The 25140-nt window shown below is 57.1% G+C and overlaps 1 protein-coding gene across 1 annotated transcript in view; it reads right to left on the reverse strand.

Annotated features, from left to right (window-relative positions):
- Positions 1–19415: 19415 nt before the first annotated feature.
- The window catches only part of MCPH1 (microcephalin 1), a 99628-nt gene continuing 93903 nt past the window's right edge, over positions 19416–25140 (reverse strand). The window contains exons 13-14 of the mRNA XM_070407353.1: positions 20788–21025; positions 19416–19663 (exon numbers count right to left, since the gene is read on the reverse strand). Of these exons, the coding sequence (XP_070263454.1) occupies positions 19608–19663; positions 20788–21025 (294 nt within the window). The 3' untranslated portion in view covers positions 19416–19607. The remainder of the gene's footprint in view (positions 19664–20787; positions 21026–25140) is intronic.

Below are 25140 nucleotides of genomic sequence, written 5' to 3' on the forward strand. Positions count from 1 at the left end.
AGTGTGTCCCCGAGGCTGTGTGTCCCCAGGCTGTGTGTCCCCAGGGCTGTGTGTCCCCCAGGGCTGTGTGTCCCCCGAGGGCTGTGTGTCCCCGAGGCAGTATGCACCCGAGGGAGGGGCGTACTTGGACGGGCCCACAGGGCACTGATTGGCCACACAGCTCTGTTTTATCCCAGACGCCCCCTAAAAGAATGCCGTGTGCTTCCCACGCACATTTTTAAGTTAACATCTAAAATTAAAAGGAATAAATTCTGATAAGTTGTACATGACATTTTCAAATAAAGTGGTGACATATCTTTTAAATGGACCCCTTGGGTTCTAAATACCATGATGATTAAATACCCACAATCATCCATTAAAAATACTCAAGATTTTTACCAATTAGAATTTAAATTGGTTTTCTTTTTGGAAACATTTTCATTACATAGAATGTACCTCAATGGAATATCCTTTTTCCTTCAGTCTTTTATTGACCAGACTATTTCATCAAGGTTCTCAGAGTTGGAATTTCTTCTGGATTGAGCTCTTTCTGTTGTTAGCAATGTGATTAAATCCATATATATCACAAAATCTGATATGAGATGACTGTAAATAAAGGATAAGTTTTCCTTGAAATGCCTGTGTTAATCGTGCCTTAATTAAATAAATTGTCTAGTTGTCTCTTGGTTTCCTCAGAATTATCACACCTGACCCCCTGGTATCACCCCTGTCCTCCTGGGATCACACCTATCCTGGTACCACACCTATCTTTCTGGGATCACACCTATCCTTCTGGGATCACCCCTGTCCCCCTGGGATCACACCTGACCTCCTGGGATCACACCTGTCCTGGTACCACACCTATCTTTCTGGGATCACACCTATCCTTCTGGGATCATACCTGTCGTCCTGGGATCACACCTGACCTCCTGGGATCACCCCTGTCGTCCTGGGATCACACCTGACCTCCTGGGATCACACCTGTCCTGGTACCACACCTATCCTTCTGGGACCACCCCTGACCTCCTGGGACCACCCCTGTCCTCCTGGGATCACACCTGTCCTCCTGGGATCACACCTGACCTCCTGGGACCACCCCTGTCCTCCTGGGATCACACCTGACCTCCTGGGATCACCCCTGTCCTCCTGGGATCACACCTGACCTCCTGGGATCACACCTGACCTCCTGGGATCACCCCTGTCCTCCTGGGATCACACCTGACCTCCTGGGACCACCCCTGTCCTCCTGGGATCACACCTGTCCTCCTGGGACCACATCTGTCGTCCTGGGACCACACCTGACCTCCTGGGACCACACCTGTCCTCCTGGGATCACACCTGACCTCCTGGGATTACACCTGATCTCCTGGGACCACCCCTGTCCTCCTGGGATCACCCCTGTCCTGGGATCACCCCTGTCCTCCTGGGATCACCCCTGACCTCCTGGGATCACCCCTGTCCTCCTGGGATCACACCTGTCCTCCTGGGATCACACCTGACCTCCTGGGACCACCCCTGTCATCCTGGGATCACACCTGACCTCCTGGGATCACCCCTGTCCTCCTGGGATCACACCTGACCTCCTGGGATCACACCTGACCTCCTGGGATCACCCCTGACCTCCTGGGATCACCCCTGTCCTCCTGGGATCACACCTGACCTCCTGGGACCACCCCTGTCCTCCTGGGATCACACCTGTCCTCCTGGGACCACATCTGTCGTCCTGGGACCACACCTGACCTCCTGGGACCACACCTGTCCTCCTGGGATCACACCTGACCTCCTGGGATTACACCTGACCTCCTGGGACCACCCCTGTCCTCCTGGGATCACCCCTGTCCTCCTGGGATCACCCCTGACCTCCTGGGATCACACCTGACCTCCTGGGATCACCCCTGTCCTCCTGGAATCACACCTGTCCTCCTGGGATCACACCTGACCTCCTGGGACCACCCCTGTCCTCCTGGGATCACACCTGTCCTCCTGGGACCACACCTGTCGTCCTGGGACCACACCTGACCTCCTGGGACCACACCTGTCCTCCTGGGATCACACCTGACCTCCTGGGACCACCCCTGTCCTCCTGGGATCACCCCTGTCCTGGGATCACCCCTGTCCTCCTGGGATCACACCTGTCCTCCTGGGATCACCCCTGTCCTCCTGGGATCACACCTGACCTCCTGGGATCACACCTGTCCTCCGGGTGTCACACTTGTCCTCAGTGCAGTGCGATGTAGTATGACTTGGGGGGGCCCAGTGAGAGGGGCCATTGACAAATGCAATGTGGGTCCAGACCCAGGAGTCTCACGGGCAGATCAGTTCTAGAAAAATCTGAAAATTGGGTCCCTTAAAACTCCTTGTGGCCACCCCGTTACTTATTTCCAAGGATCCCTGTGGCCCAGTTTGAAGATTCTGGCAGAAAAAGGAAGGGGATGGAGATGATGGGAGCTGAGTTGGGAAGGAAGTGGGCGGGAACCAGAGGACAGCAGGGTCTCATGGGACATGCAAGTGGCTTTGGACTTGATCCCAAGGTCCTGGGAAGCTACTAAAAGGCTGCAAGGAGGGGAGTGACATGATTAAACGCGATTTTTTATGAAAGGAGAGCAGATGGGAGCCGTGTGGGGGCTGGTACTCGAGCACCAGCTGGGGTGCTGGTGCCTGGATGACTGGCCGGTGCATTCCTCATGCCCTGCCCCCGGCAGCAGGCGGTCCTGCCTGATGCAGGCAGGTGGCCTGGTCCCTAAGCCTCCCTGCACGAGCCCGAGTGGCAGATGGGGACGTAACACGGGAGGACGACACGGGAGACGCTGAGCAGCATCCGGAAGAGGCAGGTAGAGCCACACCTGTCGTTGCTCTCCACACACCGGGGGGAGAACAGGTGCTGGTGAACACGCACCGCCATCTGCTCCTGTGAAAACTCAGCTATTTCTATTCACAAATGTCCAGAAACTCCTGATGCAGTGTCTCAGGGAGGAAGCAGGGTCAGCTGAGGGTCAGCTGCACTTCCCGAACTGTTTCGAGGTTTGACCAGGAAGTACTGACGCAGCAAAGGCAGACCCCGTGCAGCGTGTGTGTGTGTGTGTGTGTGTGTGTGTGTGTGTGTCGCCGCACGGCCCTGCCCCGTGTCAGGTGAAGGCGGGGCACGGGTGCAAGCCCTCAGGGCACGGCCTGCGTCTGGGCGGGGAGTGGGACTTACTTCTGACACAGGACTCAAGTGGACAAAGAAGGAAAAGAAGCCAAGAGTGACCCTTGCAGGGCACTGCTACAGGTGTGGCCACGGGAGCCAAGATGCGTGACGGAGGAGGGCCCGAGGAGGGCTTCCCAGCTCGCGTGCCACAGGGAGGGGCAGACCTGTGGCCTGGGACCCAGTCTCTGGGGGAGTGGAGCCCGTAGAGAAAAGAGTGCAGGTTCACTCACACACAATTCAATCTGACGAATTAATTTAGAATGAGAAAAAAATCTCAAAAAGTAAGACTTTAAAAGCTGACATGTCCAGACAAATAGCTACTGTGTACTGTAATAGCGTGAGCCTTTCTCAGGATTATGAAACCATCCGATACTCTCTAGTCTGGCGTGGTAAGTAGGAATTTGTGTTTTACCACTGATTAGGGTGAGTGGAATAGCCACATGCTTTGACTCTAATACACATTCGATAAAATCAGTGATGTTCTTATGCAGTTTGACTGTAGCTCCAGGTGCTTGTCCCTCTCGGCAGATAAAGCCGACGGTGCGGTGAGCACACCGACGCTGTCTGCACTTCACTCAGCGTCACGTTGAAGGACACGGTGTCCAGTTAACTTACTGGTTTACAGACAAAGTACAGGCCTGGCCCACGAGGTGTGAGCTTCCCAGCGTCCTCCAGGGGCGGGTCTCCGTCTGTGACTCCGTCACCAGCGCTCGCTCCCTCGTCACCCCCTCGCTGTCTGTTCTCATGTCTGTAACCCAATCACACATTTGCTAGACACGGTGACAGTATGTCCTATTCCGTGTTTATGGCCTTTCATGCTTTATTTTGTTTTCCTTCTTGGGGCCTTTCGTGCTTTAAAACAAATACTGAAAAGTATTAAAATTGTTTTTCACAAGTGTTTTCTTATAAATGGCTTCGCCCTCGCCCTTTCTCCAATCTGTGCTCTTCTCCTCCATGTCCTTCGGACACTGACCTTTTTCTGGCGAAAGGCACGTGCTGTGCACGCGGTCCCTCCCTCACTTCCCACATGTCTGTCAAGACGACACCAGCGTGGCAGCCAGACCGTCCGGATGAGCTGTCGCCTCGGGGCCTGAGCGTCCGTCAGCGCTCTGTGCACCGGAGAACCCGCGGGGTCCCCCTGGCCATCTGCCTAGGGTGTCAGCAGTGTCCCGTGCAACGTCCCTCCCTGGGCACCAATGACCTGGACACGTGTCACTTGCCTTGACCTGTGGCCTGTTTGTTACCCGGATCCTGTGTCTCTCTGATGCCTCTGGGTGCCTCCACCTCCCAGGCCTCCTCTGAGGTGGTGTTCAGAGGGAGGACAAGCACTTCCTCTCCCACCCTCTAGTGCAGCTTTTCTTTTTAACATATTTTTATTGATGTCAGAGAGGAAGGGAGAGGGAGAGAGAGAAGCACCAGTAAGGAGAGAGAATCACTGATCGGCTGCCTCCTGCACACCCCCTACGGGGGATCGAGCCTGCAACCTGGGCATGTGCCCTGCCCGGGAATCGAACTGTGACCTCCTGGTTCATTGGTCGATGCTCAACCACTGAGCCACGCCGGCCGGGCTAGTATAGCTTTTCTTATCAAAACTTAAAGTCCAGATTTTTCAGAAAAATGATTGTTTTTTTCTCTTTTGGAGATCCATGCCAATTTCTATTGTTTACTGAATCGTATATCACTCAGATTTGTCCTCTCTGCCAAGAACTGTATTTATTAGTTAATATCACTCCGCCAAACCCTTCCCCTTAAATCTTTCAGAGCCCTGGTGTGTCCACAGAGTTTTCACCATTAATCTCATGTTTTCAGCAAAAGATGTATTATTCTTACAACACTCTCACGTTCAGACTCCCTACACATATTTTAGGTTAAATTTTTTTTTCTTACTTAGTATTTTCTCATTCATTCTTCTTTGCCCAATATCATCTAATTTAACAAGTATTTGACCTTACCATGCACCACCTGGACCAGGCACCCAGGACACCACTGGAGAAGGGAGACAGGTCGTACCCTCGGGAGCTTTCGGGCCAGGCAGGAAGGAGACAGGTCAGACGGACTTTTCTATTCACTAAACACTTGTTAGCGCCTCTCTCTCACTGACTAGTATCTCTAAGGGAACACAATAGTAGCCACCTGAAGATTAAGCAGTAAGTGACGGCAAGCCAGAGGGGAGGGAGAGAAAAGCCTGGAAATGGCCAGCACAGCCAGTGTCCACGAGTGTTCTTACCTCCTGACTCACCCGTGGCCTGGCCACTTGACACGGGACAACACCATGTTGCAGAGGGAAGCCCTCTGAGACGGCGGCAAGAGACCCAGTTAAGTAGAGTGATTGCTGAGAAGTAAAGCTCCGGGAACTGTAACAGGCAAACACTAACCCTCAGAAAGCTGGGGGGTCATATTAACATTACAGCAGGTTTCAGAGGAAGGACAGTTAACACAAATACAAACAAAATACACCTGGAAGACACACCGAACGCTGTCCCCTGACGACAGAGCCTCAGAACATGTGAAGGAAGCGCTGACAGAATTACACGAAAGGCCAGCACCCGGCATCAGAGCCATAACAATGGAGTGAGGTTGCGGGATACCAGCTCAGCGTGCATTGCTATACACTAGCCAGGATGGTCCAAAGTAGAAATTAAACAATTCATTTATGAATAAAAAAACAGCCCAGCTGGTGTGGCTCAGTGGTTGAGCATTGACCTATGAACCAGGAGGTCGTGGTTCGATTCCCAGTCAGGGCACAGGCCCAGGTTTCAGGTTCAATCCCCAGTGTGGGGCGTCAGGAGGCAGCCGATCAGTGATTCTCTCTCATCACTGATGTTTCTCTCTCTCACTCCCTCTCTCTTCCTCTCTGAAGTCAATAAAAATATATTTAAACAACAACAAGGAATCTTAGGAATGAAATTAGTCAAGGAGACAAGGACAGACGCACGGACCAATGGCAGGGAATAGACAGCCCAGGGATAAATCGCTGGTGTCTGGTTGGTCATCTTTTGACAAAGGCGCCAAGACCATCCAATGGGGAAGGCCAGTCGTCTCACGTGACTGGTGTCGGGAAAACTGGATACTCACCAGCAAAAGAATGAAACCGAGCCCTTCTCTCACACAATATACAACAATTAACGCAGAATTGTTCAATACCTACACTTCCGAGCTAAAACGATAAAACTCTGACAAGAAAACAGGGGAGTCGTCACAACACTGGAGTTGGCAGTGACACCAAATGCTCAGGCAGCACAAGAAAAGACAAGCTGGACGGACGTCATCAAACTGAGCAGCGTCCGTGCAACAAGGACACTGTCGAGGCGGGAGGGGCAGCCCAGCATCGGAGGGGACACTTGCAACTTACGGATCTGATACAGGGTTACTACCCAGGACATAGCGAGCCCCTAAACTCAACAATAAATACCAACCCAATTCGAAGATGGGCCAAAGACCCAACTAGACATTTCTCTAAAGAAGATACACAAATGGCCGCAGAGCTCCTGGAAAGATGCTGAACGTCACTCTCATCAGGGAAACGCACATCAGAGCCACACAAGATGCCGCCTCCCACCAGGGGGATGACTAGTGAAACAACAGAAAAGAACAAGAGGTGGCGAGGCCGTGTGGACAGCAGGGTCTGTGTGTGGCCACTGGGAAGCTGAACGTGCAGTCAGGCAGACAGCTTGGTGGTTCCTCAGAAAGTGGAATAGAATCGCCATGTATTTTAAAGATTTGAAAGTCTATGTACGCCAATGCCCACAGCGGTATCGTTCACGATAGCCTAGAAACGTCCGGCGGAAGCAGCCTGATTATCTGGACGGGCGAAGGGATTGTGGAACAAGGAGCCCGTACATGCCCTGAAATAGCATTCCTCCCCAAGAGAGAGAATTTGCTGCAAAACTCGGTGGGCCTGGAAAATAGTCCCTGAACGCGAGGCACCCAGAACAGCCGTGATGGAGAAAGAGAAAGTGGGACAGAGGCCGCAGGGACCCTGGGCAGGGGCGGGGCTCTGCCTGGGGCCGCAGAAGAGTCCTGGAGATGGCGGTGGTGAGGGCCGATAACACTGGAATGCACGCTGAGTTGCACACCTGCACGTGTGTACACGATACATTGTAGGATGCGTGTATTTGCCACATTAAGCATGAAAAGCTTTAAAACATCTGAGAGAATTTTAAAGAGATGAATCAGCAAGTTCTCTTCAAGACCTCAAGACCGCTCCTGGTAATGGACAGGACAAAGAGCAAACATCAGCAGGGTGACTGAGGACTGAAAACATCACCATCAACTCATGCTAACCGGGACCTACAGGCTACTCGGCCAAAAACAGTGGGACATACGATATTTTCAAGTGCCCAGCCAGGAACATTCACCAAAATAGGCCATTTTCTGGGCCGCGTAACATACCTTCATCAATTTAAAACCATAAATAAAAACGATCCCAGGTGTTTCCACAATAAATTAAACTAGAAAATCAATAACACCAAAATATCTGAAAATAATCTGCAAATATGTACTTTTTAAAAATATATTTTTATTGATTTCAGAGACGAAGGGAGAGGGAGAGAGAATAAAAACATCAATGATGAGCATCATCAATCGGCTGCCTCCTGCACACTCGCTACCAGGATCGAGCCCGTAACCTGGGGATGTGCCCTGACCAGGAATTGAACCGTGACCTCCTGGGTTGTAGGTTGAAGCCCAGCCACTGAGCCACACTGGCCGGGCACAATGTACTTCTAAATAGCCAATGGGGCAACGAGGAAGTTTCTCGGATGATGATAACCGTTTGAACTGGATAAAAATGAAAATGCAGCGTAGCAGATTTGTGGACTGTAAAAGCAACTGGAAGAAGAAGCGTGCCGGAGACTATTTATTGTCTTCACTAACTGAATATAGACAGAGACCCCCCAAAAGCTAGTAACCTTTGAAAGTCCTAGCAAAGGTCAGGGCTGTGTACCACCCAGTTAATCTAGATAATGGTAGCTAAAGCATTATCCCCACCTTAGCTCACTGAATTCCTTAGATATTTGCGTAGATCCTTGTTGATTATTGTTGATCAGATACCCTGCCTATTCTTAGAAATTGTCTAAGCTAATCAGATACTGTCTATTCCCAGAAACTGTCTGCTGATCTGTGTGTCATTGAAATCTCCTTACCTAAGGCTACTCCAAGCTCAATAAAAGATTGGAGCGGCCTGAGCATGGGTGGAAGTCCTTCGGGACTTGCCCGCCTGGTCCCCAATATTGCAAAATTATCTCGTGTCATTTCTCTCTCACTTGTGTGCGGCCCCTCTTTCAGATACCGAACCCGACTCCACGCAGAACGTGGAGGGAGTCTTACACGACAGAAGAGTGATCAAACCCAGAGCAGGACAAATATAAAGGAAAGAGAAGTCCATACAACTCAGACAACAGAGGAACTTGAACCCAAACCAGGTATTTGAAAAGATCAATATGATTAATAAACTAACCTGGCTGACCAAGAAGAACTCCAGAGGATACACAAGCTGCCAGGATTGAAACTGAGTGAACGAGCCCCAATGCTGATCCCACAAACAGCAAAAGAACAAGACAGCTCTAGATGGTTCTCTGCCCTCGTAAACTTAACAACTAGATTATGCAGACCAGTTACTTCCAATCTCGCTCAAGGGAAAACAGGAACTAAATAGTTCTATTTTTATTAAAGAAACTGGATTCTCCCCCTCTCCCTTCCCCTCTGAAATCAGTAATATATATATATGACAAAACCCAGAGAGTGTAACTATGGACTTCAGTTAATAAGAATGTGTTAACATTGGCTCATCCAGTGGTTCTCAACCTTCTGGCCCTTTAAATGCAGGTCCTCATGTTGTGACCCAACCATAAAATTATTTCCGTTGCTACTTCATCACTGTAATGTTGCTGCTGTTATGAATCGTCATGTAAATATCTGATATGCAGGATGGTCTTAGGCGACCCCTGTGAAAGGGTCGTTCGACCGCCAAAGGGGTCGCGACCCACAGGTTGAGAACCACTGGGCTCATCAATTGTAACAAATGTGCACTAATGTAATATATTAAAAACAGGGAAATGGGTGGTTGGTGAGGGGCTGTATGAAAACTGTACCTTTTGCTCAATATTTTCTGTAGATCTAAAACTGCTAAAATGTCTATTAATTTTTATAAATATCTAATTAAAAAATATGTTATAGCCTCTCATTCCTCCCTTAGTTATTTATTTTTTTTGCCAAAGTATAAAACGGGGACATGCATTTTACTCACATCACGTGTCCTCATCCCTGTTCCTTCTTTGCTCAGTGTCCCTGCCATTTCCTGGCCTATTTCCCTCTTTCTGGTGGAAAATAGCCACCAGCAGAGGACGCTAGAAGGCAGGCGTCCCCTCCGCCAAGAGGGGCCTTGGGCTCCCGCTGGCTTAGCTCTAGCTGCCCCCTTCCCCCCTCGGGCATCCTGGGGATGAATCCACGCTCAGAGCGCTCAGAGACCTAGGATCTGTCTACAGGGCGGCCGGGAGTATCTTGAAGAAAGAAGGTGGGAGTCTGGACGCGGGAAGGGGACTCCCAGCTTTTCGGGATGTTCGTGTGTCAGGAGCATTGCAATGTTTTTGTTTGTTTGTTTTTTCATTTTGTAGACACCAGAGTTCCCCATCCAGCTCAAGAAAATAGAATACATTTCACTTAAGTTAACCACTGCTTAGTAAGGGGTTCAGGTTTTGGCTTAATTTGCTGTAGCTTTTCAAAGAAAACTCCCAGTAATGAGAGCAAATAAATGAAGATATTAAAAGCTTCACTAAGAGTCCGTCTCTCAGAGCCTGTAATTAATCTGTAAAGTCATTCCATGTTCAGGTCTTTACTTAGGAACTCGGTTCATTAAGAGTTTCGTTCGACGGGCTCATAAAATTCTGAATGTGGCCGCCCTGTGTTCCCAGAGGTTATCCGAGGAGGACGGGACGGCCCCGAAGAAGCATGACGTGGGAAAATGCTCCGACTATTTATAGCGGCTCTTCGCCCTGGAAATCCCAGGCCTCGCCGGCTATTTATAGTCCCTCTTGGGGTTAAAGGGCGAGCGCAGAAATCTTGAAAATGCTGCCTGCTCTTCTCCGGCGTGGAGGCGGGTCAGCTGTCTCCCTGGGGTTTGGGCACCAGGCCCTTTGCAGAGTCCTTCTGGGAATGACAGTAAGTGCATCCTTGCTGAGGGAACGGCGGTCTTGGTCCAGGCGAGCGCTGTTTCCCGGTTCAGTGATGCTGTGTCCAAGTTCACTGCACACTGGACGCTGTCCCCGGCCAGGGGCCTGAAATGTGGGGAGGGGAGTGGGGTCGCAAACATGTGCAGAGGGGCTAACGGAGACTCTCCAAGGCTGGTCGATTAAGCTGAATAAAATGACCAAATGTTCCTTCCTCCGAGGGAGACCAATTCTGAGAATTCCCCAGACCTCAGGCCCCCTCCTCCCGCTGTGATATGGGGCACAGGCCTCACCGTAGGCAGCACGGGCTGCGGGACCTGCCGGTGCTGGGAGGCTGACTGGTCGCTCCTCAGTGTGTTCTGCGGGGAGAGAAAGGTTAGGGTTCCTGCAGCGGAGCGTCCTGAGAGCTGGCCTGCCGAGCCGGGGGCCGGGGGCGCGGCCCTGCTTCTTCGGAATGGAATCGGTCGGTTCAAGGGCTCAGAATGAACGGCCATGGCTGCCATCAGCACCCCACAAACACCCGGTGCGGGGGGTGCGGAGAGAGGGAGCCCTCGTGCGCTGCTGGTGGGAATGCAGACGGGGCAGCCACTGTGGAGAACAGTATGGAGTTTCCTCAAAAAACTAAAAATGGAGCTGCCATTTGACCCAGTGATCCCACTTCTAGGAATATATCCCAAGAAACCAGAAACACCGATCAGAAAGGATATATGCACCCCTGTGTTCATAGCAGCACAATTACAACAGCTAAGATCTGGAAACAGCCCGAGTGCCCATCAGGAGACAAGAGGGTAAAAAGCTGTGGGACATGGACACCAGGGAATCCTAGGCAGCAGTAAAAAGAAGGGTCTCTGACCCTCTGAGGCAGCACGGAGGGGCCTGGAGAGCATCTGCTGAGTGAGATAAGCCAGTCAGAGAAGACAAGTGTCACAGGATCTCACTCGTGTGTGGAATCTAATGAACAACATAAACCGATGAACGGAGTGGATCAGGAGACAGGGAAGCAGGGAACAGAGTGTGGAATCTCAGCGGGAAGGTGGGGGAGGGGGTGGGAGGGAATCGAGCGAAGACCTTGTGTGCATATATGCATGGCCCATGGACACAGGCAGTGGGGTGGTGAGGGCCTGGGGCGGGGGTGGAGTGGGCTGGAGGGGTCAGTGGGGAAAAGGGGACATGTAATACTTTCAACAATAAAGATTTATTTAAAAAGGACTCCCAGCAGAAGGGAACATAGTGCCTTGATTCTGACGGGACTTGTGCGGAGCTTAGAGAGGATTAGGGATGGAGACGTACCAGCTAGGAAAACACCACGACCAGGCGCGGCCTCGGCTTCCCTGCACACGCCCCGTGCATAGTCCCACCTGCCCAGAGGCACCAGCCCTCCCCAAGGCAGGGCTGTGAGCAGGACCCTGGGTGGCAGTCAGCTCAGACCGAAGCCGCCTGCACGGAGCAGCTGTGCAGGCAGTGCGCCCTCGGCCTGTCCCCGCTCCCGCCTGCGTCCAGCTCCTGGTCCAGCCGGACTCCCTTCCCACAGCACAGGACCCTCAGGGCCATCCATGTCGCCTCACATGCAACACTTTTTCTCGCTGCGCATCATCCCACCACCCAGACGCACCCCGTCTACCCATCCTCCTATCGGCGGGCACTGGGCTGCTTCCCGCCGGCTCTGCACCCACCAGCAGGGAGGAGGGCGCCCTTCCCCACACCCTGGCTGATGGCAGCCATCCTGACGGGCGGGAGGCGACAGCTCATTGTGGTTTTGATGTTCATCCCTCTGATGCTTAGCGACATTGAGCATCTTTCTATGCGTCTGTGCGCCGTCTGTGCCTCTTGGAGAAATGTTTGCTCATGTCCTCTGCCCATTTTGATTGGATGACTTACTTTTTGCTGTTGAGTTGTGAGTTCCGCATGCATTTTGGATCTCCACCCCTTCCTATACGTATCGTTGGTGGAACATTTCGCCCCATTCAGTAGCTTGTCCTTTGGTTTTGTTGGCGGCTTTCTTCTCTGTGCAGAAACAAAGACAAACTCCATATGGTTTGACTGATATGTGGAATCCACAAAAAACAGAACAAATAAACAAAACAAAACCAGACACAGAAACAGATTCAATGGATGGTTGCCAGAGGGGAGGGGCGTGGGGAATGGGTTAAAAAGGTGAAGGAGACCGGGCCACCATATTGTACATCGAAGCTAATATGACATTGTGTACCAACTCTACTTAAAATGAAAACGTGAATTTCAGGAAAAGTGGGGGTTGAGTCCCCCGAGCACAGGCCACGCTGGGCTCCCCACGTCCTGTCACGCTGGGGGCGCACACGGTGGTCAGTCTCAGTTTATCCTGAACGTTCTTGCACTTTCACGTGTCCTGAACAGAAGACACCAGGAGATGATCCCTTAAAAGTGCCCATCGGGTCTCAGGGGAGTGGGAGCCGCACCGCCCAGGCCTCACAGTTACGGGCCACAACAAGACAACCAGCGAAAGAGGCGGCCACAGAGGGGATCCCGCAGCGGCTCAGGGAGGAGCAGGAGGAGCTCCGGGAGGAGCTGGCAGAGAGGGAGGAGGCGCTGGAGGCGGCAGACGGACAGAGCCAGTGCAGTACGACCCCCAACCACACAGTCACCGTGACCGCCATCAGGGACTTGGACCCCTCAGGGCTCGGCCTGGGTCTGAGGAGCTGTCACCCCTGGAGAAGCCGATGAAGCCTCACCCAGGAAGTACGGAGCCCCTGCTGTCCCAGCGGGTCTCCTCTCACGGCATCACTGCACGCACACAATCGCAAAAAGCCAAGGAGAAACATCCCCGACGAGCCCAGGACTCCACCAAGAAGCCCCCGAGTGCCACCCGTACCAGCAAGACCCAGCGCCGCCGGCTGACCGGCAAAGCCCGCACCGCGGAGAGTGAGCCCGGGCTGCCAGGATCTGTCCCGCCTCTGCCTGGCTGTCCTGTAACCCAGCCTGCAGCAGAAGCAGGCAGCTGAGAACGGCCCTCCCTCAGGAGGAACCTTCCGAGCCACATTTGGAGCATCAAGCCGAAATGGTGGCACTTCCTTATTTAACTCAAGGCTCCTTGGGTGCGATCTGCAGATGTCCATCACCATTTGAATAATCTGTTGTACTTAGAATAGAGGAACTAATTTAATTCTAAATGTATACACCACTGGGCCTTCCTCAGAAAAAAAAAAAAGTGCGCCTGGACCCCATGAACTTCGGGGCCTGGGCCTGGGCACAGCATTTTATTGGGGAAAATGATCTCAGATGATGGGTTCAGAGCCAGGGCAGAAACCCACTGCGTGAGAATCACAACAAAAACATAAGGAGGCCCAGCTGGTGTGGCTCAGTGGATAGAGCTTTGTCCGGTGGACTGAAGGGTCCTGGGTTCGATTCCGGTCAAGGGCACAGGCCTAGGCTGCGGGCTCAACCCCCAGTGGGGGGTGTTCAGGAGGCAGCCAACCAATGATTCTCCCTCATCACTGATGTTTCTATCTCTCCCTCCCTCTCCCTCTCTGAAATCAATAAAAAATATTTTAAAAACTGAAAAAAGAAAATAGTAGTAGCTCATGGGTGGGATGGAGAGAGAGGAGGGAGGCTTCAAAAAGAAACACCAGGGACCCCACCATCTCTTTCCTTCCTGTTCCCACGGGTCCCCCACAAACCACGCTTCCCGCCAATGGACTTTCCACGGGGCCACCTGGTGGCTGCTCTGGCAGCATCTTCGAAGGGTTCCCATTGACCCCTGTCCCCCGGGTCCAAGGGATTTCACGGCACAACCCAGGCCACCAGGAGACCGCCCCGTGTCAGGTGGGAATCGGCTTTCCTGGGGCTTAAGTCCGTGTGAAACTCTCCCGTGGGCTCAGGTGGGAAGCGGCTATTTTGGGGGCAACAAGGAACCAAGTGTGGACCGGACTTGACCTCCGAGCCCGCCCAGCGGGAGGCGTGGAGCGGCACAGGCAGCAGCACGGTGGAGGCCGAGCCACTGAGGCCCGAGGGACCGCACGTGGTCAGCACGGGAGCGAGAGGGCACCCACCACACAGGACAGGGACTCACCCACGTGCTTCTCACGGAGCCGGAAGGGGTTCCTCGCGGAGCCAGCGCAGGTCCTGCTTCGTGGGCTCTGCTGGGGCCAACGAGGGTCAGGAGAGCCCCGCGCTCGCGGGGAGGCCGAGGCCCGAGCGACGGACAGCACAGTGCGCCTTCATCAGTCGGTTGTGGCGAAGGGCGGGTGGTCCGTCAGTCTGCGATCCACGTCTGGCGTGTCTGTGCTACTTCGCCCGGCCCAGGCGTGTCCTTCCTCCACGCCCGGCACCCCCTCGCCTCCTACTTTACATTGTGTTTGTCAATCACAGTTGACACTCAGTGTCATTTGTGTCAGGTGCAGTGCTCAGCATCGGTGAGATTAGGACAGGTCACTGGCCACGGTCCCCGCGCGGCACTTCACATCCGCGACTGCTCTGGGGCTGCCAATCGTACTTCTCAGCGCCCCGGCCCCAGCCCGCGGCCTCCTCTCTGGCAGCCAGTCTGTCCTTCACGGCCCTGAGTCTGGCCTCCCTGTTTTAAAGGAAACGACCCCTCCGTCCACTGAGCACCCCTAATCGAAATGAGTCACCGGGGCCTGTTGGTCCCACTCGAAGGCCCGCGGCCTCTGCCTCCCTCCGTCCTCACTGTCCCTGCCGCTCGACCTCCAGAACCTCCCGCATTCTCTGCCTCCAGGCTCGCCACCAAGCCTCCGCACTCCCATCAGACGACCTTCCGGCGACCTTTCCCCAACACACATCGGATCACAGGGTTTCCTGCTCAGAAACTTCTGGCGGCTTTTCCGTGCCGACTGCCCTAAGAGAAGCCGCGCTGGCGTGGAACCGTCCGCCTCCCATAACCTGTCCCGGCCCCGTTCCCGGCTCTGAGCCACTCTGCCTGCACCTGGGCCGCCGCGCGGTGCAGGGATGGCGAACCGAGGCCCCACGGGCGCCAGTCCCTGCTGCTTCCTGGGAGCGGCCGCGCCCACCCTCCCGCCAGAGGCTCAGACGCGGCTCTCTTTTCTTTAATATATTTTTATTGATTTTAGAGAGAGAGGAGGGAAAGGATAGAAACACGGATGAGAGACACACATCGGCTGCCCCTCACACCCAGCCCCCCACGCCCAGCCGGGCTTCATGAACCTGAGGTTCTGCAGGAACATGTCCTGGTGAGAATGCTGTGCGTCATGTGACCAGGACAAGAAAACAGAGAAATTGTTTTGAAAGATTTTCAAACCAAGGATTGAGCTCAGAAAGGGTTTTGGTGAGCCGCGCTCAGCAGGGAATTCAGGGAACTCAGGCAGGCTGGTCTCTGAGCAGACGGATTAGATCTGACGGCTCAATAACGCAGCCGTTTCAGCGTTGGCGGTGGCTCCACGCGGCCCCAGAGACACCCCTCCCGCCAGACCCCCCAGCGCGGCTCCACCGGCTTCACCTCGGGGGCTCGGCTCGGCCGGGGGGGGGGGGGGGGGGGGCGGGCTCTACTCGTGACTTTGAGAATCGCGCCCACTTCACCAGCTGCCCGCAGACATCCTATCACCTCGCTGGCTGCCTTGATCCTCGAGGACCGCGGGCTGGCCTGGCGGAGGCAGTGTGATGTAGAGTTGGTTCTGATAATCTCGGAGTTAGCACTGGGGTTTGAGAGCATCCCTGGTGACTGAGTGGCTGAACCCTCCCCTTCCCTTCCCGAGGCTGTGGTCAGTCACCATGGCTCCGCCTCCAGCAGGCGCTCCCCAAGGAGCTGCCTCCAGACACGCGTGAGAGCAGGGCCAGCACCCCAAGAGCAGGGCGGCGCCCCAGTGGGGCTGGTACCCTTGAGAGTGGGGCTGCGCTTAGCATGGGCCAACCCAAGCCCTCCGTCCCCCCACTCTCCCCCCCCATCTCCTGTTACAGAGATGTCCCGGGTGCCAGGCAGTCCAATGCGGCTGCAATGCGAGTCCAGAGCATGGACTCCAGGGGGAGGAGGGGTTTGGGCCCCGGGTGATTCTACCAACCTCCTGCCCTCAGCCCAGGGTGCGAGCGTGAGCCTGGGGCACAGCTGTGCTTCCTGTGGGTCTAGGCTGGGCCCCAAGGGTGTGACTAGGGGCCCCTGGAGCCAGTAACCGCAGGAGGCCTGCTGGGAACTCTCAGGCCCCTCACAGACGGGAGGAGAGGGAGGGGCCTCCATGCGCTCGAGGAAGCTGCCTGAGCTTCCACCTCCCAGGGCCCAGCAGGTCCAGGCCTGTCCCGTCCCTCCTGTGCGGCCCCAGAACCAGGCTCTGGCCCTGAGTCCCGGCCGGCCCAGCAGCTCTGCACACAACAGTGAATGGTGGGTTTCACCGCTGGCAGAGACTCGTGGGCCGACAGCTGGCTGCGTGCGCCAAGCCCTGCGTGTCACCCCCCAACCCCGGCCCCCCCGTGCGCTGTGTTCACGGTGACAGAGGGACAGACGGACAGCTGGGGGAGCCCAGGACGGATTCCTCCCCCGCGGGCTTGGCGGAGGTTCCGTCTGCTGGCGCACAGAAAGGATGCGAAGTGAGCTTGGTTTTAGCAAATCTTCTCTCTGGGATATTAAAGATGTAAGCTCCCTGTTCCCACAGAGAAGCCGCGAGTCCAAACGTTAACACTGAACGCAGATGAACAGAGCGACCATGGGAGCTGGGGTGGGGGAGGGGGGGATCGCAGGCCCCAGGCTTCCGGAAACACGAACCCCTAGCGACCAAGCAGGACCCGCAAGCCCCACAGCTGGCTCGCCCACCAGTCTGCTCCCGTTTGCTCATCTCGGTTCAGTCGCTTCCATCGTCGCCCCGTGAAGCGCTCACATGCTCACAGGCCCCGTGAAGCGCATGCGCCCGTGCTCCGGGAGGGCCGAGCAGTTAGGCAATGATCTCACACACACACACACACACACACACACACACACACACACAGCCGTAATAAAAAAGTAGCCCTCTGTCGTCATGGTTTTGTTTATTATTGAAAAAAAATATATTTTTACTGATTTCAGAGAGGATGGGAGAGGGAGAGAGAGAGAAACATCAATGATGAGAGAGAATTAGTGATTGGCTGCCTCCTGCACGCCCCCATGGGATCGAGCTGGCACCTGCCCGCACCTGCCCACAAGGGGGTGGGAAGCTGAGGAACCGCTCTGGCTCCAGAAAGGAAGGGCTCAGCAGGCGGGAGAGAGGGCAAAGGGGCGGAGCTGAACGCAAACACAGAGAGGAAAGGAGCTCCAGGAGACGGAGGGAAGGCCGCTGGAGAGCTGGGCCTCCTTCATGGGCAAGGAGCTCTGAGCAGGTTCCTTCCCCTGTGGAGACCAGAGACGTCAGGCTGGGGTGGAAGGGCCTCGGCCGCAGGAGGCAAAGCCACAGGAAGGAGGCAGCGAGCACCTGCCAGCGCGTAAGGCTTGGGCGGCGACCGTTTCCAACAGGCAGTGATCAATCCCTTTTCAAAACGACAGCAACGTTCCTGGACATGTAACCCAAACCAACCACAGCCCAGCGCCCACTCAGATGCCTCCACAGGGAACGTGCGGGGCTCTGGCGGCAGCACCAGGAACGGCATCTTCCCGCCTCGGTGTGAACGTGCCCTCAGGTCTGCCTCCGTCTTCGTGACTGTGATCGAGCCGCTGCAGGGCACTGCCCGGCGATGGGCCCGACTGGCTGGTACGTCCCAGACGCGGGGCCTGCGACGCCTCCCGTGCTTCCGTGCACACAGCACTGCGGCTCCTCTCCGTGCGCCTCTCCCCTGAGGGACGCTCTCGAGAGGAGTGACCAGGAGGGGCTGGGTGTCCTGCTTCCAGTCCTCACACGTTTACCAAGACCGGCCGCGGCTCACGTGACCTGCCCGGGAGGAACCAGGTGCCGGGAGGAGTGTGTGCGCTGCCTTCCGAGGGAGGTCTGAGCCCACCTGGGAGGTGTCCGCTAGGGCAGGGTGGCCTGTGGTGGTCCTCGAGGTCCGAGGGCCTGGCGACCGCTGCCCTAGGCCCATGTTCTTACTGGTTTCTGCCTGACGACCTATCGCCGTGGTTACACTGAATCCACAGACCAACCTGAGAACTGCAGTGCTATCAATGTCGACTTCTAAAACATGAACGCGGGGCATTTCTCCATTTATCTAGATCTGTAACCTCTTAGCAATGTTTCATGGTTTCAGTACTTTTGTTAAATTTATTCCTATTTTAGTTTATTTTTAGATGCCATTATAAACTAATTGTATTTTTCCATTTTCAAATTGTTTACTGATAATATATATAGAAATACAATTAACTTAGTTTGGAATATTGGCTTTTATGTCCTGTAATCTTCTTAAAGACTATTTTTTCTTTGACTCCCTATATATTTACCTATAGTGTCATGTGACCTGAGAATAGTCTTACTCTTCATTTCTAATCTGCATTCTTTCATGTCTTCTTCTCTGGGTGGAATCTGAGGAGCGAGGGTGAAAGCCGGCACTGGTGGGAACCGTAGAGACCAGGCCCCCGAGCCCTGCAGCCTGGTGTGGGGTGAGGCTCGCCTGCGGCACTACCAGCCGGACGGGAGGCTAACGGCGCTTCCGGGGCCGGGCGGGGGCGCCCGGGAGTCTCCCTGTGGCTCCGTAGCCGAGGGGCCTGGGTGCCGTGAGGGGACTGCTGGTGTCGGACACGGTTTTGAATCCAAGACTAAGCCCTCATCACTTCCATGCTGTCATCACCTCGACTCTCGAAGGTGTATCCCAGGAGTTGATCTGTTGCGACGTCGAGGGACTTGAATTCTGGGGGAGTCACAGCTACGTGAGCAGCCGCCCCTCCCGCTCGCTCGGGGACTGGGCAGCGCTGCCCTCAGGAGGTGACCGGGCGGCTGGCCAGTTCCCTCCGGGGACAGCAAGCCTGAGGCCAGCGTGGTGGACCCGCCCCTGCTCCGGCCCTGGCGTTCAGGGCCCCGTGCCGCTAACCTAACGGCTGCGAGTCTCGCTCACAACCAGCACCTCACGGCCCAGGGACGGCGTGGCCATCTCTGGTGACAGCGGCTAGAGACCCAGCGTCTGACGGAACTGAGGGGCGAGGCCATTCTCTGCACTGAGACCATGAACCGATCGCACTTTATTTACCAGGCGAGAGACCACGGTCGGGAGCTCTGATCACGGCCACTGCCAGACAGGTGCCCGGGCAGCCCGGGCAGCCCGGCCTCCGGGACGCGGGGCCACGGGAGGACTTGGGCTGCGGCTGGACGGCCCTCTGGGGGCTCCTGCCCATGGTCTCCGGTCTCCGGGAGCGCTGGACGGAGCCGCCTCAGGTGCGGGCGGCGTCACTGCCGCTGCAGGTAATCCTCGCAGGCGCAGACCACGTGCTGGGTCACCGAGTCTGGGGAGAGAGAGGGCATTCGGTGGGTCAGTGGCCAGGTGCACAGAAGCCGTCCCCTTTCTATACAAGCGGGAGCCGTCCTGTGAGGTCTGCAGTGGCCCAGAGCCGCACTCTCCCCGCGTCCCTGCGGACACAGCACATACATCAGCGGGAAATGAATACAAGGAAAGACGCAGCCTCAGGCACATGCACCCCACGCTCGGCAGCCACCGGTGCTGTTAGAGCTGCTGGTTTAGCTCCTCAGACCACCAAACAGGGACCCCGTGGGTGACGCCCGTGCCGGTGAGGGTGCACGTAAAGCACACGCCGGCCCAGGGCGCCACGGCCACGCGTCCATTTCACAGACACACTCAGGCCTGTGCGGCGAGTGAAGCTCCTGGGAACGCCTTCAAGTACGAAAGCATCACCATCCAGGTAAAGCAACACCTCGCTTCCTGGTGCTGGGAGTTTAACGCTGTTTTCCTGCTTATTTTCATACACATTCAAGTGCCCAGACGGGTTTCTCTCTAAGAAAATCCCCATTTCTCCTGCTGGTTGAATGAGACACTTGGAGTCGTGGCCTTGGTGTCCTGCGTGTCAGGAAAGACGGACCCTGGGGACTGAGGGGGACACAGCCGCTCCCAGAGCCTGGCTGGAGGGCAGCGGCACCTGTTCTCAGGGGTTCCCAGAGGCAGAGCAGGTGCTGGGGGGGAGGAAGGGGGCGCGGAGCAGGCGCTGGGGGAGGGGCAGGAGCTAAGAGTTAGGGGACAGAGCTGTAGATTTGGGGCAGCTCTGGGTAGATGGTCTCAGAGGACTCCTTGCCCTGTGGGCGGCACTTGGGCCGACAGTGAGAAGCAGGCAGGTCCATGTCAGCCGTGAGGGATGATTGCAGGGCTCTGCTGGGCAGGCGCGTGGACACAGACGTCCACCAAGGCCCAGGCGCGTGGAAGGGCGTGGGCAGGAGGCTTTCCCCCTGGAGAGCCCTGTCCTATCCCAGACAGCGCTCTCAGGGAACGCCAGGCGACACTGCAGTCAGAGGCGCCCCCGACCTCCCTAAGCCCCCAGGACCCCGGCTGTCCCTGAGCCTGCAGTCAGAGGTGCCCCGAACCTCCGTGTGTCCCCCAGGACCCCGAGCAGGTTCCTACCAAGGATCCACTTCTCGGTCAGGTATGTGACGGTCTCCTTCCTCCTCCCCTGGCAGGGCCCGATGAAGAGGCTGGCCTGGCGAGGGACCCCGGTGACCCGACCCCCACACAGGAGGACCAGCTCCCACAGCTTGGCTCTGGGGGGGTCGCTGGCTGGTGAGATGAACATCGTGGGCTGCTCGGCGAACAGTGTCCCCTGGTACTGCCCCGCGGACAGGTGGCGCTCCTGGCGGCAGAGCTGTGGGCAGAGACACAGGGTTAGGCCTGAGCACATCGTGTGGGGAACAGGCATGGAGACGCTCACGCCCTCTTTGGGGGGGCAGGTGGCGGCACAGACACTGACATTCTCTGAAGCAAACAACTCACAGGCAAGAAAGGGTCAGGCCTCTGAGCTGTTTCGCGTGCTGAGCTGCTGGGAACACCAGCTGTGCAGCAGAGTGAACATGGTGTCCATGCGTCCCGCTGCCCGGACAGCAGGGTCCCTCACGGCCTTCGCCCCCACCCCCTCGTGCAGGGCAGCCTGTCACAGGCTCGGGGAGGACTCATTATGCGGCACCGCGGCCCACACGGGAGAACCAAGCAGAACCCCTCACGGCCCCCGCGGGCACAGGGCTGTCAGGGGCACCGGGGACGGGGAGGAGCTCTCGGGACCCGGGAGGCGGGAGCGAAGACGCCTGGCTGTAATGGAGCTCCTCTGCTCGGCTCACGGTAGCCGGAGTCCCCACGCCCTGCCCTGCGCCCTCGCAGGGCCTCTGCCTGCGGAGCCCAAGCAGCCCCTGTCGGAACTCTGAGTTCAGGCCTCACGGCTCCCACTCCGGCCACGCCTGCCAGGCTTGCTGTTGGCATTTCCATCACTGACCACGGAGCAGACAGGGCCCAGGTCGGTGTGAGAAGCACGGCTGCAGTATCGTCTGAAAACAGCACTTGTAAAGCTGCTCATGTTCAGAACGAAAGCCGCTGGCACTGAAAGGGGCTGAGTCCCAGACTAGCAGGCCGAGGCCAGGATCCGGCTCCGCAGCAGTCTGACCGGCTCTCCCCACCTACGGACCGAGCCCAGACGGGGTGGGAGGGAGGGAGGGAGACGAGATGATAGAACGGGTGCTCCCTCCGGGCAGATCCCATCTCCGCCTCCTGCTCTGTGACCTGAGCTCCGCGTGCAGATGGCTCAGCACCAGGGCTGCCCGGGGCGGGGACAGGCCAGCGCCCAGCCATGCTGCCGGGTGTTCACACGGGCACCCCACCCGGCAGAAGAGCCTTCACCCTGATGGACTCCTCAGCAGCTACAGACTCGCAGCCCAAGCCCCTCCCACTCCACAGCCCAAGCCCCTCCCACCCTGCAGCCAAGCCCCTCCCACTCCACAGCCCAAGCCCCTCCCACCCTGCAGCCAAGCCCCTCCCACTCCACAGCCCAAGCCCCTCCCACTCCACAGCCCAAGCCCCTCCCACTCTGCAGCCCAAGCCCCACCTGCTCCACAGCCCAAGCCCCTCCCACCCTGCAGCCAAGCCCCTCCCACTCTGCAGCCCAAGCCCCACCTGCTCCACAGCCCAAGCCCCTCCCACTCCACAGCCCAAGCCCCTCCCACTCTGAAACACCTGCCCCTGGGCCCCAGGACCCCTCTCTGGGTTTGCTCCTTGCCCCTCCCTGGGCCTGGGCCCACCTTCTCCACCAGGCCACGCTATCCGAGAATTCTCTTCCCACCGCAAGCTCCCTCCCAACACGGCTCATTCCCGGCTTCAGCACAGAGCTCCGGGCCCTCAGACCAACCACCCGTTGGTTCCTTTCCGATGACCTGCAGGCCTCCCACATGCCACAGGCCTGAATCTTCACTCACCCTCCTCACCCCACACCCGGTCCCCTACCCAGCAGCCGCAGTGACTGGGAGCCCACTGTGTGCTGGCGCCAGGACCCAGCCCGGGCACCCCTTGCCTGGCTGAGGAGAGAGTCTTGCTGTGTCCGGCTCAGTGCGGACAGAGGGCCAGGTCCCACCAGGTCACGGAGCCCAAGGGGAGGCCTCGGGTTCCCACCAGGCCGCTCCGCTCTGAACAGACACACGGTTGCTCCCAGAATCTCCGGTCATGGAACCAGCCACCCCTAGTGGAAGCAGCGCCCAGGAAGTGCCCTCCCCTCTCCTCGCCCCCTGCCCCTGCCTCCAGGGCCGGATCTGGCGGAGCAGAGCTGGTGCAGGCACGGCGCCCGCTCTCCGGGAGCCCAGGACGCCCATTTCCTGGAAGACTGACGGCACCCAGGGGGTGAGCCGGTGAAGGGGAGCCACGAGATGGGGGACAACGGCACCCACGCAGGAGATGCCGGGCCTGAGCTCTGGGACTGTCGGTGAGGCCTGCCCCACCCGCTCCTGCCGTCGACGGGGATGAGGGGACGGGAGACCCAGTGGCCATGCCGGCCCGCACACCCGCACCGACTGAGGTGCAAACACACAACACCTCACAGTCTCAGGAGGGGAGACGGGAGGTGTGGAAGCAAAGCCAGGAAGAGCGGTGCCAACGACGCCAAGAGGCCTCCGTCCGGCAAACCCTGCAGCCAGGCCTGGAGGGCGCTCCAGGGTCAGTGCGTTTAAGTCGCATTAAGTTACTTTCTCTGGCTTTACTGAGCGACAGCACGTGTAATCGGCCCTGACTTGAACATCACCACGTTTCAAAACGTTTCTCCAAACAGGGAAACCGGGGAAGGAGGGGGGAGGGGGCCCAGCACGGGCGCGTCTCCCGCCATGGCACGTCCACTAGATGGAACGTCTGTGCTGGTGCCCGGAGGAGGGGGAAGGCCTGCCTGGCATGCAGGCGTCTCCGACGACGGTGCCGGAAGTTCTCGTTTTGGGAGGAAAGTGGAGTCAGGCCCCGGCGGACACACTAATGGCCCAGCCCCAGCCCGCGCTGAGCCCGCACCGAGCCCGCCCTGCTCCCCACGGGCAGCTGCAGTGTGAGCCCAGGAGGCTGCTGAGCCGACCGTGTGAGGCCTTGGGTTCTTAAAGCGCCGTTGGCGTTTGAAAGGCTCCTGCGTGATGGGAACAGTCGCCATGGGGACCCACAAATAGCCTCTAAGAGCCCGGAGCCTGGGCTTCCTGCCTCGCAGCGATCATCGCTGTGAGGAGAGGGTCAGCGCTGCTTCCCTGCCCGTGCGTCCGGCTGGGGCGGGCCTCCCGTGGCTTCAACACATCAGCGAGCCGGCCACACGCCTCCGGGTCGCTTTTCACTCTGGGTTTTCAAAAATCCCGGCAAAACACACATTTGGAAATCGCTCTGGATTCCACAGAGCTTTTTATTTGACCCTCAAACTGCCCGGGACGTGGAAGGAATGTGTAAACCTACGGAGATCCCGACGCCCGTGGTGTCAGTGGAAGTCGGGGCTCGGTGGGGGCCTGTGGCCTCAGAGCCCCTGGTAGTGCCATTAAGTCGGGGCTGCGGGCCAGACAGCGGGCGGCGGTGGCCTCAGAGCTCCCGGGGTCTCCAGGGGCGAGGGCTGCGGAAGGATCCAGCAGAGGCCCACAACCCTGGCAGCAAGCAGGTCCCGGGCGTTCTGGGTCAGCGAAGGGGGTGTGGCCTGGGCGCAGCAGTTAACCCCCAGGTGACCCTGTGAGCCATGCCACCCCATCACAAGCGAAGGGGCTCCGCTCAGCCAGCGTCCTGCCCTGAAAGGCTCTTTGTGGTTCTGAGGCCGGGAGCCGCGCACACGTCTGCGAGGACGTAAGGAGTGGGTGCCATCTGCCTGGCATGGACCCGCCCGCCCGACCACACAAGCACAGAATAGGCCGCTGCCTTAGGAAGCTCCAAAGAGGGAAAGCGGGCACCAGAGCGCGGCTGCCGGGCCTCCTCCCAGGAGCGGGGGGTGGGGAGGAAGGGGCAGCGCGTCTCCGGAAGTAACAGGAGGCGACTTTCCACCTCATGTGACTTTGCAATGACAGCAACGCTGTCCACGCTACAGAAGTGCTGGGATTTCACCACCAGCAGGTCCCCTGGAGGCCTGTTAGGGGATCGGCTTCTCATCTGTGGGTACAGAGCCCCGCAGGCCCCGGACCAGCATGGTCAGTGCCCACTTCTCTTTCAGAGGCTCCCACAGGGGCAGAAGCAGCAGAGGCGTGAGGGCCACGTGCCCTGGGCCGTGGGCTGGCACTGTCCCTGGTGCTGCAGCCACGGGCAGTGAGGACTGAGCCCGGAGGGCTGAGGGCCAGCCCAGCCCAGCTGCCAGCCACAGACGGACGCACAAACCATGTCATGTCCGCAGAAGGAGCCCTGCAGAGGCCCGCCTCCCAACGCAGCGGGAATGCCGCACACAGAACGCGGGCTCTGGGGGCCCAAGAGCCGGTGCTGGTTCAGATTTGCTCCTGGCTGGATCAGCTT

This window comes from Myotis yumanensis, unplaced genomic scaffold, assembly GCF_028538775.1.
Source record: "Myotis yumanensis isolate MYYU_CA2020_CCGP unplaced genomic scaffold, mMyoYum1.0.hap1 SCAF_3, whole genome shotgun sequence".
Classification (NCBI taxonomy): Eukaryota; Metazoa; Chordata; class Mammalia; order Chiroptera; family Vespertilionidae; genus Myotis; species Myotis yumanensis.